Source organism: Carlito syrichta, unplaced genomic scaffold, assembly GCF_000164805.1.
Source record: "Carlito syrichta isolate Samal-C Ts95f unplaced genomic scaffold, Tarsius_syrichta-2.0.1 Scaffold309858, whole genome shotgun sequence".
NCBI lineage: Eukaryota > Metazoa > Chordata > Mammalia > Primates > Tarsiidae > Carlito > Carlito syrichta.
This window is the reverse complement of record NW_007253954.1, coordinates 270,133-288,805: the sequence shown is the minus strand read 5'-3', so window position 1 is coordinate 288,805 and position 18,673 is coordinate 270,133. Positions and strand designations below refer to the sequence as shown.

Here is an 18,673-nt window from a genome sequence, read left to right as displayed (position 1 = left end):
GGCTTCATCGGGGGCGAGTCCTGCTCGCGCTTGGGGCTCTCCTCCGAGGCCGAGGAGGCGTCGCACGACTCAATGATGAGCTCGCTGTCCAGCTCTGCCTCGCGCTCCTCCCGCAGAATGCTGTACTGGATGGACGGTGAGGCGGGCGAGGGCGGAGGGCCGCCCACGTGGCCGAACGTCACGTAGCCCGAGGGCAGAGCGTCCTCCGCGGCCATCGGGTCCTCGGACACCAGCTCGATCTCCGAGTCCCCTGACTCCGCGCTGCTGGCCTCGTGGTCCAGGGGACTGGGGATGGTCGGCGGCCCTGACCTGGCCTTGACCTCGGGCCTGTCTGTCACTTGGCCCACCGGCCGCGGGCTCTCCACGGTTTCGTAGGACAACTCCTTGGCTTCTTTAATGGCGGTGATCAGCTCATCCTCGGAGATGCTGCATTTCCCCTGTGATTCTGCAGCAGAGGGTTCTGTAGTCCCACAGAGCGAAGAAGAGCCAGAGAGGCACACACACGGACAGACAGATGGACAGGGAGAGAAGAAATAAAACAAAATTCCATTAGGGGAGGTGTTTTGTCGTTGCTTGAGAAACACATGTCTCATTAGCACAAAAATAATCTGTTTCCAGGACTATGCTGGAAGGACAGGCCACCTGAGCTAATTGCTGTTGCAGCTTAATTAATCAGCGTTTTACATGCCTATCTATCTGAATCTAGCTATTTTAAAAAGCGACCGAGCAATTTCTTAGCAACAGAACATCAGTTGGCTTTGTGTCAATGTAGTGAAGATTCTAGAAGTCATCATTTTAACTTCCAATTTGTTCTCTCAGTGAAGTTTTTTGTTTCTGATTTATTCTGTCAGGGAAGTTTTTCAGTTTCACAGATTTCACCAGATAATCTGATGTGTACAACTCCAATTGAGCTCACCCAGATCAACAAATCTGAAAGTCACCCGTTATCCTTGTCCATTGTGTTCATGTTCTCTCCTTTAATAAAGCAAAGATAGGTCATTTGGAGCCTTGCATACAACGTGACTTCTGAGTTTTACATTTCCCATAGGAATCAAATTTTTCCACTTTTTAAAGTGGCAAATGTAACTAGGTGGAGTAACGTGAGAGATAATTTTTGCCAATTCCACCAGGCAGGCTGTGCAGATTACCATAATGCACAATCCCACAGGGCCTCCAGTAGTGGTGCCCTCTGCTTTCTTTTCTCTCTCTTTACCTCCTCTTGAGATGAACAAAACCTGAGAGTCACCCCCACTCCCCTGGGTGAATGCCTGCCTTCTGCCTGATGTTTATCCAGATGGCCTGAAGGCTACAGTGGCAATCTTGCTGAGTTTTCTCTCCCTGCATGAGATGACCTGGGATCACCATGACAACAGCATTCAGGAGCTTGATTTTCCCTCGCCATACAGCAGGACCTTATTTCAGATCTTAGTGGTCTCTGGTCTTTCTGTGAGCAAGAACCAGTTGACATCTCTCCAAAACTCTGAGGTCACTGGGGGGATCTATGGCTAGGTTATCTGTTGCTTTAGGATTGTGGGGGTACCCCAAAGAATAAAACAGTTTAGATTGTTCTAATTCTTTATAAAGCAGAATTGATTTTATCCTTTAGTCAAATGTCATTCATTCATCTATTATTTATTGAGAAACGAATATGTATTAGACCCTATTCTAGGCACTTGAAATATATCAGTGACTGAAATAGATTACACAACCCCTACTTATATTCTAGTGGGAGGGAGCACAATATATAAACAATATAGAGTAAATAAGTACAGAGTATATTAGAAGATGATAAGGCTATGGAAAATATAGACTAGGGTAAAGGAATTACAAATGCTGGAACAGGATGGGTATAAGTTTGCAATTTTAAATGGGGATGGCAAGATAGGCCTCATTGAGGAGGTAATCTATATTTAAAACTTGAAGGAGGTGAGAGAGTAACTCATGAAGATAACCCGAGGAAAAGCATGCCCTGCAGAAAAATAGTGCAAAGGCCCAGAGGTGGGAGCGGCGGTGATTTCTAAGTGTCACAAGGAGGCCATTATGTCTGGGCAAACTGAACAAGGGAGAGAATAATAGAAGAGGTCAGAGTCATATGAGGAGGGGGTCAGATCATGTAGGAGCTCATGGGGTTTTTATTCTATGTGAGATGAGAAGTTATTGGAGGGTTTTGAACAGAGAAAAGATATAATCTATTTTTCTTTTAGTAACTTTAAACAACCATTTCATTATCTTTCACATGATTTGTTTTCAAAAAATGTATTTGTATGTTCCCAAATTTTATTTTTATATAAGCCTTCCTTAATAAGTTGTGCATATGAATCTCTGATACGATTTCAAATACTGTAGAAGTTTAAAAGTTTCACCAGCTTACTCTCAAATGGTAGGCTAGAACAACAAGGAAGAAGATAAGAAGTAGAGGCTAGCATAAATTAAGGAATGTTCTATGCCTCCAGAGCACTATTGGTAGCAACATCATCACAGCTCTATTTGTTGAGCATCTACACTTTACATGTGGAGTAGGCACTTTACATGGGTACTAGGCACTTTGCATATGAAGCTTAGAGTCTAGTGACAGTAGGTTAAGCAACTTGTCCACTGTAATGGTTTTTCTCTTTGTCCTCTTGGATCCATTCCTATCTTTCTCTGCCCTGTCCTGTGCTCTGAGATGCTGATCTATACTGAAGGCATTACCGGGGATCCCTTTCCCTCTGGTTTCTGGTTGTTTTTAGCCAATAGGAAGCATAAGGGACTGGGAGGAAGGGGCTGTTGAGGTATTTATACCCCTGACTGCTTCTGAAGTTCCAACTTTCTTGGCAGGCTTCACAAACACCGTTCCCCTTGCTCCTTTATGTCTAGGGGTGGTAATGGCTCCCTAATGTTAAAGCTTTTCCATCGTTTGTTGGTTTTCTTGACCATCTTTACACTTCTTTAAACAGCCCCTTCTTTAAATTCTCTCCAGTTACAACCTTTGAGTGTGTCACTTGTTTCCTGCCAGGACCATAAATGATTTGGCTTGAATTTGAACACATGCCTTTCTATTTTACTTGTCTTTCACTGTATTATGTTGCATCTGTTTAAAAAGGGGAGTGGGAATGTGATATGGGTCAGGCTATATTTGAGGATAAGAGGGTGAGAAAAAGTGAATTGGATAACCACATGCAAAAATAAATGAAATTGAACTCCTACCTCGTGTTATATTCAAAAATTTACTTTAAATGAAACCATAACTTAAATATAAGAGCTAAAACATGAAAGCCCAGAAGAAAACATACAAGTGAATCTTCATAACCTTACACAGTAGTTTGATAAATATGACATCAAAAATAGAAGCAACAAAAAATTTTGATAAATTGGACTTTATCAAAATTAAACACTTTTGTGCTTCAGAGGACACTATCAAGAAAATGAAAGCACAACCAACAGAATGGGAGAAAATATTTGCAAGTCATATATCTGCTAAAGGACTTGGATCTAGAATATATAAAGAACTATTTCAACTCAGTAGTAAAAAGACAAATATCCCAATAAAAATTGGGGAAAGGACTTGAGCAGACAGTTTTCCAAATGCAATTTACAAATGGCCAAATATCACATGCTAATATGTTCAACATCATTATTCACCAGAGAAAAGCAAATCAAAACCATAATGAGATACTACTTTACACCCACTAGGATGGCTATAATAAAAAAAAGATAACAAGTGTTGGCAAAGATGTGGAGAAATTGGAACCCTCACATACTGCTAGTGGTAATGAAAAACTATGTAATTGCTTTGGACAAAAATCTGGTAGCTCCTCAAATGTTAGACATAAAGTTATCATATGACCCCACAATGCTACTCCTAAGCATCTACCCAAGAGAAATGAAATCATATGTCCACACAAACCTTGTGCATGAATGTTCCTAACAGCATTATTCATAATAGCCAAAAAAGGCAGAAGCAACCCAACTGAAGAATGGATAAATAAAATGTGGTATATACATACAATGGAATATTATTATTACTATAATTTTTCAGTCGAAGTCTCACTCTGTCGCCCAGGCTGGAGTGCAGTGGCATGCTCATGACCACTGCAGCCTCGACTTGCTGGGCTCAGGTGATCCTTCTGCCTCAGCCTTCCAAGTAGCTGGAACTATAGGCACGCACCACCATACCTGGCTAATTTTTGATGTACAGTAGAGATGAGGTCTCACCAAGTTGCCCAGACTGGTCTCAAAATGGAATATTATTCGGTCATGAAAAGCAATTAAGTACTGGTACAATAAGGCTAAATGTTGAAAACAGTTTAACTGAAATAAGCCAATCATAAAGGACCACATATCATATTCTATTTATATGAAATGTTCAGAATAAGCAACTTTGTAGAGATAGAAAATAGATAAATGCTCACAGGGAACGGGAAGATATGTGGGGGTGAGAAAAGGGGGTGCAAAATATTTTTTGGGGGTAATTAAGATGCTCTAAAATATATTGTGGTGATAGATCACAACTCTAAGAATATAATAAAAACTATTGAAATGTACACTTTAAATGAGTGAGTTGTATGGTATGTGAATTGCATCTCAATAAAACTGTTAAAAAAAAAAAAAGATAGAAGGAGGCTTGGCCCCGAATCCACACTTACAGGAGAACTGACATTAGACTGCACCATGTGAACAGTAACTTTAATTATGTTAAACCACCAAGATTTGAGGATTTATCTGAATCCAAATCAATATACCATTTCAATCTGGATTCTGCCCTAACTGGTTTCCTCAGTTCACCAGTAACTCCCACATCACTTTTGAATTCTCATCTTATTGGACTTCCCAACCACATTTAAGACTGTCTACTCATTTTTTGATGACTGCAACACCACTCTCTTCAGATTTTTCTCCTAGCTCTCCTAATCTCAATTACCTTCATGAGCCCCTCACCATTCTCTTCCCAGCCAATAAATGTTTAGCAAGCAAATGTCCTCCCCTGAGATCTGCCCTAGGCTCTCTTCTCCTTCCATTTCATCTCAAGATGATTTTACCCACTCCCACCATCACTGTGCTGATGACTCACAGTGTTCTCTGACTCTCCTAGAGAAGAAGAAGAAAACAAGACAGTGAAACTGTGCTGTACAACGTTCCAGAGGTACTTAGAGGAGATAATTGAGGAAGTCACTTGAATTGATATTGAAATACAAATAGAGTCTTGAAAGATCTGTCCAAGAAAAGTGAACTCCCTGAGCACAGATATGGTGGTAGAAAAAAAAAAGGACTGTGTTCAAAGAATGGCAAAGTCAAAAGTTTAACTGGAACATCATGAGGAATGATGCAGGGTGATGTGACTGGAACAGTAAACAGACATCTGGTCATTGGAGGCTCTGGAAACTAGTTTAGAAGTCAAAACTTTATCATGTAGGTGTTGGTGGGTACTGGAAGGGTTAGGATAAAATTAAAAGAGAAGTGGAAGTATGACTAATTAAGAGGATAGTACAATCATTGAATTATGGCAACCTAATGAGTTATGGTATGGAAAGGAGAGGAAAAGTCAAGCGACACTAAAGAGAGAGAATCAAAGACTTAGGGTCTGACTCATGTGGTGAATGAGAAAAAAAAGAATGTTGGAGGTAACTCAGAAATGGTGAGCCTCAGGAAGTAAAATGAACAGCGATTCCATACCTAGGAACACAAAAGACAGAAGAATAAGTTGGTTTGATGAAGCATGGGAAAAACATTCTTTTTTTTTTTTTTTTGAGTTGGAGTCTCACTCCATTACCCAAGCTGCAGTGCAGGAGCATACTCACGGCTACCCCAGTGTCAACCTACTGATATCTGGTGATCCTTCCACCTCAGCCTGCCAAGTAGCTGGAATTACAGGTGTGCTCTACCATGCCCGACAGATTTTTTTATTTATTGTAGAGATGAGGTCTCGTCAAGTTGCCCAGGCTGGTCTCGAGCTGGTGAGCTCAGGTAATCCACTTGCCTCAGTCTCCCAATGCTCTGGGATTACAGGCTGAGCCACTGAGCCCAGTCAGGAAGAACAATTTTATCTTGGATGCTTCTTCCCTCTCTGGGGCACACATCCTTCCAGTTTCTCATGAGGGAAACTTCTGTCTAACCACCCAAACTTCTAGGACTGACCAAACTCCTGCTTGTACAATATTCCCGGGAGACCACATAGCAGGGCAGCCCACCCTTGTGCCAGCCTGGTGCTGCATCCTTCAGGTAGGATGGTGCCTACTCATTTTGTACAACTAGGAATCCCTGGGCAGCTTTCTATTTATTTGTATGATGCGCTGAGTAACCTCTCTCTACCCTCTCCCATTCTCCCTGACTCCAGACTGAAAGCGCCATGAGGGCATGCATGTTTGTTCACTATTATATTCCTTGCACTTAGCACAGTGCTTAGCACAGTATTTACTTGATAAATAGTGCTTGTGTGAGAACTAGCTCAAATTTTTAGAGCAACAGTTCTTAAGTGTGTAACTCAAAACTGCCCTCAGATGCTGGGCATGGTAGCTCACACCTGTAGTCCCAGTTACTTGGGAGGCTGAGGTAGGAGGATTGCTTGAGCTCAGGAGTTTAAGACCAGCCTGGGTAACATAGCAAGACCCCATCTCTTAAAAAAAAAAAGAAAAGAAAACTGCCCTCAAAAATTCTGACTTAGTAGAAGTAGGTCTGAATGGAGCCCAGGCATCTGCATTTTGCAACTCCATGTGTCACCTCCAGTTATGGTTGGCAAATTTAGCAAATATAAATATAGGTCCCCCAGTTAAATTTATATCTCAGATAAAACAGATAAACAGTGATTTTTTAAAAAAGTATAAGTATGTTCCGTGAAATATTTGTATTTTATCTGGCAACCCTACTTCCAGTCGAAAACTACTGTTAGAACACTCAGAAAAGAAGATTCAAGAGTCTTGCATGATTTACTCAAGAGTAAGGATGATTCCAGACAGCTGGGGATGTGGGAGAAAAGGACCTGAGGAGTTACATCTTGGGCCAGTGAAGGTGCTTCCTTCATTTTGAGTTATACCTTTACTATGAGTCAAAAGGGACTCTGTAGCTTCTGTAGACATTGTCCTCTGTTCTTAATGGGAACTAAAAATTCAACAAAATGCTATCAGGGAAAATTTTTAGAACAAAACAGAAGTTTCCCTATCTTTGTTTAAAATCTGATGGACCTCTAGTTAAGACATTGGCTGTTATGTGCTAAGGCTGACACAGCAAAGCTAGGATCAGTCACCCCAAATCATCAAATAGAATATGAAAAAAAAAGACTAGAACCGCCTTTGGGGTAATGTGTTCACTGCTGCTAATAATTATGATGATGTAATTGAGCGGGATTAAAGGAAAGGTGAACATGGGCTGTTTTTGCAAGTTGCAGATGCCAGTGTCCACCTGGCATCTGCCATTTAGGTCTTTCCTTTGCTCCTGGCATCCAGAGGGATCATTTGAAAACCCAAGTCTAAATCTGCCACTCTACCTTTCCATCCCTCCACTCCAACCACACTGGCCTTCCAGGTGCTCCTTGGACATGCAAGGCATTCCAAGCTCAGGACCTTTGTGCTGGCTGTTCTCTCAGCCTAGCACTTCTTCCTCAGACATCTACACAGCTTTCTCTCTTGCTCTACTCAAAGCTCTGCTGAAACGATCAGCTTGGAGAAGTCTTTACTCACCACCACTTCCACCACTCTCTTAGTTACCATTATAATTGCCTGAGGTGATATTATATTGCTAGTTATCTGTGTGTACGTCTTCCAAACTAGAATGCAAGCTCTCTGCAGACAGGGGTTTCTTTGTAACTCACCACTGTATCCCTAGCCCAAATGGAATAATGCCTGGTGTGGAGTAAATGTTCAACACATGTTTGTTAAATGAATGAATGAATGAATGAATGAATGTTGTCACTTCCCAGCTTAAAATCCTACAATTGATTCCACATCGGACTGTCAGTGCCAGATATGAGCTGCAGCCGCCGCCGCCAAGGCAGCCATTACACATCGCACAGCCTATGCCTGAGGCGATTCACGACTTCAGACCTTGAAGCCCTGTGAGCAAGATCTGCTGAGGTCTACTACCACCAGACATCCTGCCAGGCCGTGGGACTCCTCCTGTGTGCCTTGAGGTAACAACTCCCCTTAGGAGTACTCCAGAAGCTGTGATAAAGACCATCTGGAGCGAGGGATAGCACCACCTACTGGCGATTCAAGGTAACAACACTGAAAGGGGAAAATGGAAGCCTGACAGACATAGGTCAAATCTGAGTAGTGAACAGGGCAGGGGTGAACTGAGTGATGATCTGAACTGCCCTTCACAGCAGGCCAGGGGCAACTGATCCTAACTGTGAACAAACTTAACAGCTTCAAAAGACAGCATAGGAAAGAAGTTCAAAAAGGCAGAACAAAACCTTCAAGAGATGAATGATCACTTCAAGAGACCGAACCTAAGAGTAATTAGCCTTCCTGAGGCAGAGAGAGAAACAGAGGCCACACTGGAACAAATATTTCATGAAATCATTCAAGAAAACTTCCCTCATCTCATCAAGGAAGAAAAAATTAAAACACAAGAGATTCAGAGAAACCCTGCAAGACAACAAATGAGAAGACCAACACCCAGACACATAATAATTCACCTAAACAAAGTAGGCATAAAAGAAAAAATCCTAAAGGCTGCAAGAGAAAACGGTCAGACTACCTACCAGGGAAGATCAATTAGAATAGCAGCAGATTTATCTACAGAAACCCTCCAGGCTAGGAGAGCTTGGAGCCCTATCTTCAAAGTTCTAAAAGATAAACAATTTCAACCAAGAATAACCTACCCAGCCAAGCTAAGCTTCATCAGTGAGGGAGAATTGAAATCTTTCCAGATATCCAATCCCTAAGAACCTATGCTGCCACCAGACCACCTCTACAAGAAACACTTAAGAAAGTATTGAACACAGAAGAAAAGGAGAAAAGAACAACAATGTTCTTCACAATAATACAGGCAAAAGATTAAAAACACACATGATCCAACTCTAAAACCAAAAGAAAGACAACACACAAACAGAAAGAACAACAACTCTGTAAGAACATTATGATAGGGATCAACTCTCACATTTCAATAATTAGTTTGAATGTGAACGAACTAAATGCACCACTGAAAAGACATAGAATGGAAAAATGGATAAAATGTCACTAGGCAACAATCTATTGCCTTCAAGAGACTCACCTCACTAGAAAGGGCACTCACAGACTCAAAGTAAGAGGATGAGGAACAAATTTTCAGGCGAATGGAACACAAAAGAAAGGAGGAGTCACGATCTTAATCTCAGACAAAATACCCTTTAAGCTATCAAAAATTAAAAAAGATACAGAAGGCCACCACATAATGATAAAAGGTTCAAGCCATCAATAAGAAATATCCATCCTAAACATATATGCACCAAACATAGGAGCACCAACTTTCATAAAGCACCTCCTAGGTAAATTAAAAAAAGATATTGACTCCAATATCATCATAGCTGGGTACTTTAATACCCCACTCACAACCCTAGACAGATCATCAGGACAAAAAATCAGCAATGAGATCCAAAACCTCAATGTGACTCTTGATCAAATGGACTTAATTGATACCTACAGAACCCTCCATCCAAAGACCACAGAATACACATTCTGCTCATCACCACATGGAATGTACTCTAAGATCGACCACATAGTTGGCCATAAATCAAGCATAAGCAAATTTAAAAGAATTGAAATTTTACCATGCATCTTCGTGGACCACAGCGGAATAAAAATAAACATTAACACCAAAGACACGGACACTAAACAGCATGATGCTAAACAACTCCTAGGTCAATGATGAAATCAAAACAGAGATTAAAAGATACCTGGAAGGAAAGGAAAATGAAGAAACATCTTACCAAAACCTCTGGGATGCCATGAAAGCTGTAGTAAGAGGGGAATTTATATCCCTACAAACGCACATGAAGAAAATGGAAGGATCACAAATTAACAGCCTAAGAAGTCACATATGGAAGCTGGAAAAGCAAGACCACAAACACCGTAATTTCAGCAGAAGAATTCAGATCACCAAAATAAAAGCCCAAATTCAGGACATAGAGGACAAAAAGATAATACAAAAATCAATAAAATAAAAAGCTGGTTCTTTGAAAGGATAAACAAGATTGACGGTCCCCTAGCTAGACTGACCAAGAAAAAGAGAGAAAAAGCCCAAATAAACACAATCAGACACACAAAAGATGAAGTCACATCTGATCCTGAAGAAATACAAAAGATCATTAGAGACCACTATGTACACTTATATGGAAACAAACTTGAAAACCTTTCGGAAATGGAGGACTTACTGTCATCACACAACCTGCCTAGGTTGAAACAAGAAGAAATTGAGACCCTAAATAGACCAATAACAATCAAGGAAATGGACTATGTAATAAGAAACCTGCTTACAAAAAAAGCCCTGGACCAGATGGCTTTCAGCAGAATTTGACAAGACATTTAAGGAGGAGCTTATACCTATCCTACTGAAGGTATTCCAGGTAAATTGAGAAAGATGGAACTCTCCCCAAATCATTTTACGATGCCAGCATCACATTGATACCCAAGCCAGGTAACGACCCAACAAAGAAAGAGAACTACAGGCCAATATCTTTGATGAACATAGATGCCAATATTCTCAACAAGATGTTAGCAAACTGGATTCAACACACATCTCAAAAATCATTCATCATGACCAAGTAGGCTTCATCCCTGGGATGCAAGGCTGGTTCAATATTTGTAAAACCATAAATGTAATTAAATACATCAACAGATGTCAAAACAAAAACCACATGATTATATCATTAGATGCAGAAAGAGCTTTGGATAAAATCCAGCACTCCTTCTTGATAAAAACCCTTGAACATCTAGGTGTAAAAGCCATCTACGAGAAACCCACAGCCAGCATACTCCTAAATGGACAAAAATTGGAACCATTTCCCCTGAAAACTGGAACAAGACAAGGATGCCCACTCTCACCCCTCCTGTTCAATATAGTATTGGAAGTCCTGGCTAGAGCAATCAGAGAAGAGAAGGCAATCAGGGGTATCCAAATAGGAAAAGAGGAAGTCAAGCTATCTCTCTTTGCAGATGACATGATCGTGTACCTTGAAAATGCAAGAGAATCTGTCAAAAACCTCCTTACACTGATAAAGGACTTTGGCAAAGTCTCAGGATATAAAATAAATGTGCAAAAGACAATCGCATTTCTTTACACCAATAATAAACAAACAGAAACTCAAATATGGACCACAATTCCATTCACAATAGCCACAAAAAAAATGAAATACCTTGGCATCTTCCTAACCAGAAACGTGAAAGACCTTTACAATGAAAACTACAAAACACTGCTCAAAGAAATCAAAGATGACACAAACAAGTGGAAAAATATCCCATGCTTATGGACTGGAAGAATCAACATTGTGAAGATGTCCCTCTTACCCAAGGCAATCTACAGTTTTAATGCAATACCCATCAAATTACCAGCAACATTCTTCTCAGACCTAGAAAAAACAACACAGGAATTCATATGGAAACACAAACGACCAAGAATAGCCAGAATAATCCTCAGCAAAAAACCAAAACAAAACAGGTGGTATCACATTTCCAGACTTCAAACTTTACTATAAAGCTACAATAATCAAAACAGCTTGGTATTGGTACAGGAACAGGCATATAGACCAATGGAATAGAATTGAGATCTCAGAAACAAAACCTCAATTTCTCAACCAGCTCATCTTCAACAAAGCCTTCGCCACCTACCACTTGGGAGAGGAGAACCTATTCAGTAAATGGTGCTGAGAAAACTGGCTGACCACATGCAGAAGATTCAAACAGGACCCCTATCTATCCCCATACACAAAAATTAACTCTAAATGGATCAGAGACCTAAATGTAAAACCTCAAACCATAAGAACCTTAGAAAATGAAGGACACACCCTCATGGAAATTGGAACTGGCATCCCATTCCTGAACAAAACTCGAAACCCACAGGCCTCAAGAGATAAGATAGACAAATGGGACCTCATTAAACTGATAAGGTTCTGCAAAGCCAAAGAAACCATCAAGAGAGCAGGGAGACAGCCTACACACTGGGAAAAAGTATTTGCTAACTCCAGGCCTGACAAATGCTTAACATCTTGGATCTACAAGGAACTCAAACATGCTGAAAAGAAAAAAACAAACAACCCCATTATAAAATGGGCAAAAGATATGAGCAGACATTTCACAAAGGAAGACATCTGAGCAGCCAACAGACACATGAAGAAATGTTCAACCTCACTAGTCATCAGGGAGATGCAAATCAAAACCACACTGAGATACCACCTAACTCCAGTCAGAATGGCAATTATCAATAACTCAAAAAATAATAGTTGCTGGAGAGGGTGTGGTGAAAAGGGAACACTGCTACACTGTTGGTGGGAGTGCAAACTAGTGCAACCTCTGTGGAAAACAGTATGGCGATTCCTAAAGGCTCTAAATATTGACCTTCCATATGACCCCGCAATCCCCCTACTGGGAATATACCCTGAAGAACTCAAATCACTCTATAAAAAAGATACCTGCACATGTTTGTTTAGTGTAGCATTGTTCACAATAGAAAGAACCTGGAAGCAACCATGCTGTCCATCAAAAGAGGACTGGATTAAAAAAATACTACGTAGCTATAAAAAAAAGAACAAAATCATGAATTTTGCAGCAACCTGGATGGAACTAGAGTCTATAATACTGAGTGATCTCTCACAGAAACAAAGATCTGAGTATCACATGTTCTCACTCATATAGTGGACCTTGAACATCCAACGTAATACTATAAGAAAATGACTGACAGTGGTGGGAAACTATGGGGGGAAGGGGAAGAGAGATGGGATTAATGGTAGTAAATATCTATCTGGAGATGGGGAGACACCTCTTATCAACAAGGGTGCCTGAATGAAGCATATTTGTATACCTAACCCTTAACTGTACCCCATAATATCATAATAAAAAATACTGATTAAAAAAAAAATCCTCCAATTTCCAGTTGCATTTGAAACAAAATTCAAATTCCTTATCCACGACCTGGGCCCTGTCTACCTTTCCTTCTGTGTTCTACATCACACTTCTCCCTTGCTCCTTTATACCATCAGCCTTCTTTCAGTTCCCAATAATATAGCCTTGGTACCTGTGGATTTGCTGTCCTCTGCACCTGAGATCCCCCTTAAAACCTTTCTTTGAATTGTGAGCTCCCTCTCATTCAGATCTTTGATCCTTGTGTCATCTCCTCAGAAAGGCTGTCCCTGACCTCCTCACACCCAGATCTCTATCACTATTTATAGTGCTCACACTTTGTGAAATTACACTATTTACTTACGTTTTTGTGATTTATTTTGTCTGCCTCCTCTGTGGCAAGTTACACAAGGTAGAGAACTATATATCACATTTACTACAATGTCCCTGGTACCTAGAGTACGCGGTCTGACAATTAAGTTCACGCACTTACCACAGTGTGTGTTTACATTGGCAGCACTGGACAAACAACTTGGTAAGATTTCATAAACTTGGTATATCAGTTTCTCACAGCTGTGTTCATGTCGATGTGTGGTGGTGTCTTGCTGAGTGGAGTTCATTATTTTTGTTGCATGTTTTTGTGTGCCATCATGAGAATGTCAGAGCTTGAATTAGAGCAATGAACAAACACTAAATTTCTTGTTAAACTTGGCAAGAGTGGAAGTGAAATCAGGGACATGTTAGTCCAAGTTTGTGGGGATAATGCCATGAAGAAAATGGCAGTGTACAAATGGATTAACCATTTTTATGAGGGGAGAGAAAGCATCGCTGATGAAGAAAGGTCAGGACGGCCAGCAACAAGCAGAACTGACTAAAACATTAGAAAAATTTATTGAATTATGTGTAAAAATTGCAGGCTGACTGTGAGAAGCATAGCAGACCAAATAAATATTGATAGAGGAACAGTAAGGAAAATCTTAACAAGAAATCTTGGCATAAGAAAGGTGTGTGTGAAAATGGTCCTGGAGAAGCTCTTGCATCGACAATGCACCAGCTCACACAGCACTGTCTATAAGGGAGTTTTTAGTCAGTAAACAAATAACTGTATTGGAATACCTTCCCTGCTCACCTGATCTGGCCCCCAGTTACTTTTTTCTTCACCCAAAAATAAAGTAAATAATAAAAGGAAGACATTTTGATGACATTAAGGACATCAAGGGTAATACAATGACAGCTCTGATGGTGATTTCAGAAAAAGAGTTCCAAAATTACTTTGACAGGTAGACTAGGCACTGGCATCAGTGCATAGCTTCCCAAGGGGTATTCTTTAAAGGTGACCATAGTGACATTCAGCAATGAGGTTTGTGATACTTTCTCTGCCCTGTCCTGTGCTCTGAGAGGACCTTGTATGCCTGACATATAAATTTTTTTTTAATGAAAGAAATAACTTTCAAAATGAGCAAGAGAATCATAAACCTCATGAATACAAAAAATAGCAACAGTAGTTTTTAAAAAATTTGAAGTGATTTACTTTTCATTGCTTATTTATTATTAAGGGAAGTTGGGGTGTTTTAATGATGACCTCCTGATTATCGTCTCTTTTGAGGCTAACACATTAAATAACACCAAGGACTGTCATAACATGCCTCTTGGTGTCTGTGTCAGAGATAACATGGTATTCATGAAACAATGATCTGGTGCATCAGAGCATTTTAGTACATTTTCCTAACTGCCTTTATTTTTTTTTTCCATGACTGAATTTTGCTTAAAATAAACTTCTACTAATTAAGCTGTAAGAAATTTTGCCTTTCCATTTCCTATATTATTTAAATAAGTGAAAATACTTAAGTTTGTTGGAAAAAAGTTACAAAATAGTATGCTCTACTGGAATTGGGAGAAATATTTAAGACCTCTTGCTTAAATGTCAGGGTCTGTGGTTAAAACGAATTTGAATTAGTATTTCCCTTCAATTATTCTCCAGATTTGATAATTTCCTCATTTATTAAACAATGATAAACAGAACGCTTTTTTCTTAGAACGTTTTCTTTTTCATCAGTTTCTATGTAAGATTATATGCAATTCTCAATTTTTGTCTTATCTGTTGTCACTGAAAATGGTAGTGTGATCCAAGACTCAACAGATGTAATAAAGCCTACCTCTTCCCATGTCCAAGGGCAGAGTGTCACATGATGCCAGGAGTCAAGATGGGAAAGGGGTTAGAGTAACCTCACAGGATTAAAAAGAGCAGAGAGAAAGGCTTCAGTAGCAAGCTGATTCCTCCTGTCTGTCTTGTTAATGCCATTCTTATCTGTTGTCATATGACTGGTGTTTTGATGTGGAATGTGTATGGAGAGACGAGTTGAACATGGGAGATAATGTAGTAGGTCTAGGGACTTTCTCTTTCTTGAATAGTCCTTGCTTAGAATGTTCATTTGATGCAGCTACAGAGAAAATCATTACCCTAGCCCAATACAGTCAAGTGGGCAACCCAACATCATAAGACTCTAATATCATGTAAGCCAGATCTGCCTTTGTCTTCTCTTGAAGTTCCTCTAGAACCCCAATGGGCCATGGCTACTGGGAAAAACATGGAAATTCCCTAATTAGTAATGAACTCTTTATCAAGTCATTATCATCAACTTTGCAAGGCATAATTTTTACACGAGGCATGTGCCATGTGACTGGACCTATATGTCCTGGCGCATTTCACTTTTCCTAACTGGCTGAAGCTCTTCTGGACTGACCACTGGACAACCATGGAGCTCTGTATAACATAGTTGATTATATAACTTACATCTTCAGAGCATTAAGTATCTTCATGTCATGAAATGATACAAGAGTTTTAGTGTGCATTGCCAGAAAGAATATATGAAGGTTCAGAAACTCAGGTATCTTATCTCATGTTTTAGGCTGAAACATTCATATCTAATCATCTTGGAGCCTCAATTTCTTTATTTTCCATCACTATACAAATGTCAATTTACATCTTATGTGAAGTTCACTATGCCCTCATAACTCATGTCCTTGCACTTTCTCAGACTGGAAGGCCACTCTTCCTCTCACCTGTTTATTTCTTCTGGTTTCTTGGATCACTTATGAAGCTGATGGGCTCCAATGCTTCTCAACACTGTTTCCTTTTCTCAAAACATAAATTACACTGGACTCTTCTCTCTCTCTCTCTGTCTCTCTCTCTTTCTTTCTTTCTCTTTCTGTCTCTTTCTTTCTTTCTGTCTCTTTCTTCCTTCCTTCCTTCCTTCCTTCCTTCCTTCCTTCCTTCCTTCCTTCCTTCCTTTCTTTCTTTCTTTCTTTCTTTCTTTCTTTCTTTCATCAACAAAACCCTTCCTGGGAAGTAAATGCTGGGAGACACTGTCTAAGTGGGGACTCGTGAACAAGTGGCCAGGCCCCTGGTGCAATAGCTGGTGCTGCAGTTTCTCTGCTGGGTCCCGGGCTCTTCCCAGGTCACAGAAGTCAAACAACATTTTTTTTTAATGGACAAAAGTTTTCCTCTGAAAAGCAGTGGGGAGAGACTATCGCCCCAGACTCTCCCTCATCATTGCAGCAGGAGAGACTGCTTTGCCTCACCACTTCGGTGCCTGGCAGGGCACTGGCAGCAGGGGCTGTGGAGGGAGCCCAGAGGCAAAGTCCCATGGAAGAGGACAAGAGAGGCACCCCATCACCGTCTGGAAGATGGGGCAGGAAAGTGCTCTGACTTGCTCACCAAGGAGCAACAGACCCTATCTCTGGGACTGGCGGATCAACTACTCAGGGATTGATCGTGACCCAGAGGGAATATCCTGAAAGTACAAACTTTGGAGGGATCTGACAAGCACCGAGTTCCAGGTTCCCCACTCCCTAACCTGACCCAGACATGGGACAAAGGGTGTGACAAAAAAAGGACAAGGAAGGACTCCAAAGAGATCAGTGGTGAGTCCGGGGTTGACCCAAACCCCCTCCTCCCCAGCAATCCTCTGAACATCAGACCCACGACTGAGAAAAATAAACCCAGGCAGAGCCTGGACTTCAGTCACAATAGAACTCCATTCCAGGATAGACCTGGCTGGGGCATCCCCTCCAAGTACATACCTAGGGAAGAGACAATCCCGCACCTCCCCACCTGAGGAGATCTCCTTGACCACACGAGTAGGAGGATAGGACTGCAACTCCACCCACCTCCACTGCCCCTCCTCCTTCCCTGCTCCAGACACTGAGGAGAGAGTGAAAGTGGTGGCTCTGCAGGGAAGATGTAATTAGAGGAACAATTACAGAGCTAATCACAAGAGGACAGGGCTTTTTTTCTTTTTTAAAATTTAAAATTTTTTTTAATTTTTAAAAATTATTTGACTGTTTGTTCAGCTACTTTAAAAATATTTTTCCTTTGTGCATGAATGTGTATGTGGAGGTTTGATCTGCATCTGCCCCAATTTATTTTTCTTTTCCTTTTCTCTTTCTTATTTTATTTGTCATTTACTATTTATGTGTATATGTGAATGATTGAGTGTTCATCTTTCAATTTTGTTGTTGTTGGTTTGTTTTTGCTCTTTTCTTCTTCTGGGCTTTTTTGTTTTCATTTTCTATAGTTTAAGGTATGTGTCAATATATGTGTGAGGGCTTGATTTGAATTCCTTTTTTTCACCAGTCTTTCTGTTTTTCTCCTCTATTCACTTTGTGATAGGCATGTGTGTGTGTGTTTACTTTTCTTGTTTTTTTTTGTTGTTGTTTGTTTTGTTGCACTTTGTTGTTTTTCCAGTGTTTTGGGGTATGTGTGTATGTCTGTGTGTGTATTCAATTGTTTTTGCATTGGTTTCTGCTTTGCATTATCATATAGAGTGGTGGTGGGGAGTGGGTCTCAGGGAACACATACCACAATAAGTGAACATTGCAACTTGCAAGTAGTTCTGAATCCTAGTGCCCCATCCCATACTTTAGTCAAATTTCAAAAACTACAAGAGAAAACAAGGCTTCCCATCCACTGTTCTATTTCAAAATAGAACAAATTCAGAGCCTGGATCAGGGAAGAATACGGGACTGAACAAACATCAGAAGGGAAGGCTTCTCCCACTGACACTGAATAACAGAAATAAAGAGAAAAACAAGATATATGTCACAAATAAGGAAAACCAAAGGAAGACCGCAGGCAATTTCTAGTGTACCAAAGAAAAAACTCCTAAAAGATCAGATCTTGGTGCCCAATCAATGGAAGACACCAATGACTGGCCCCAGAAAATGGCAGGGATTAGGAAATCAATGGAAAGAGTGAATAAGACTCAAGAAAGACAAGATGGAACACTGAAAGAACTTCTAACAGAGATTTTGGCAATAAAACGATTCATCCAGGAAATAAACAACAAGATAACAAGCAAGAAAAGAAGAGCTAATCTAGTTGAAGAAAGAATCTCCGAACTTGAAGACCAAGCCCAAATACAGGACACAGAAGATAAAAATATCATAATAAAACATCAACAAGCCGGGCTTGGTGGCTCAGCCTGTAATCCCGCGCCTTTGGGAGGCTGAGGTGAGTGAATTGCCTGAGCCTGCGGGTTCGAGACCCGCCGGGGCAGCGAGACCTCATCTCTACAGTAAATCAAAAAATCAGCTGGGTGTGGTGGCGCATGCCTGTAATTCCGGCTACTCGGATGGCTGAGGCGGAAGAATCGCCGGAGCCCGGCAGG

General features: G+C 40.6%; 1 protein-coding gene across 1 annotated transcript in view; it reads right to left on the bottom strand.

Moving 5' to 3' along the window:
- The window catches only part of RTN1 (reticulon 1), a 164,763-nt gene that overhangs the window by 138,685 nt on the left and 7,405 nt on the right, over positions 1-18,673 (bottom strand). Inside the window, 2 exon segments of the mRNA XM_021717561.1 lie at positions 1-6; positions 9-460. The exon segment at positions 1-6 is cut by the window's left edge and continues 325 nt beyond it. Of these exon segments, the coding sequence (XP_021573236.1) occupies positions 1-6; positions 9-460 (458 nt within the window).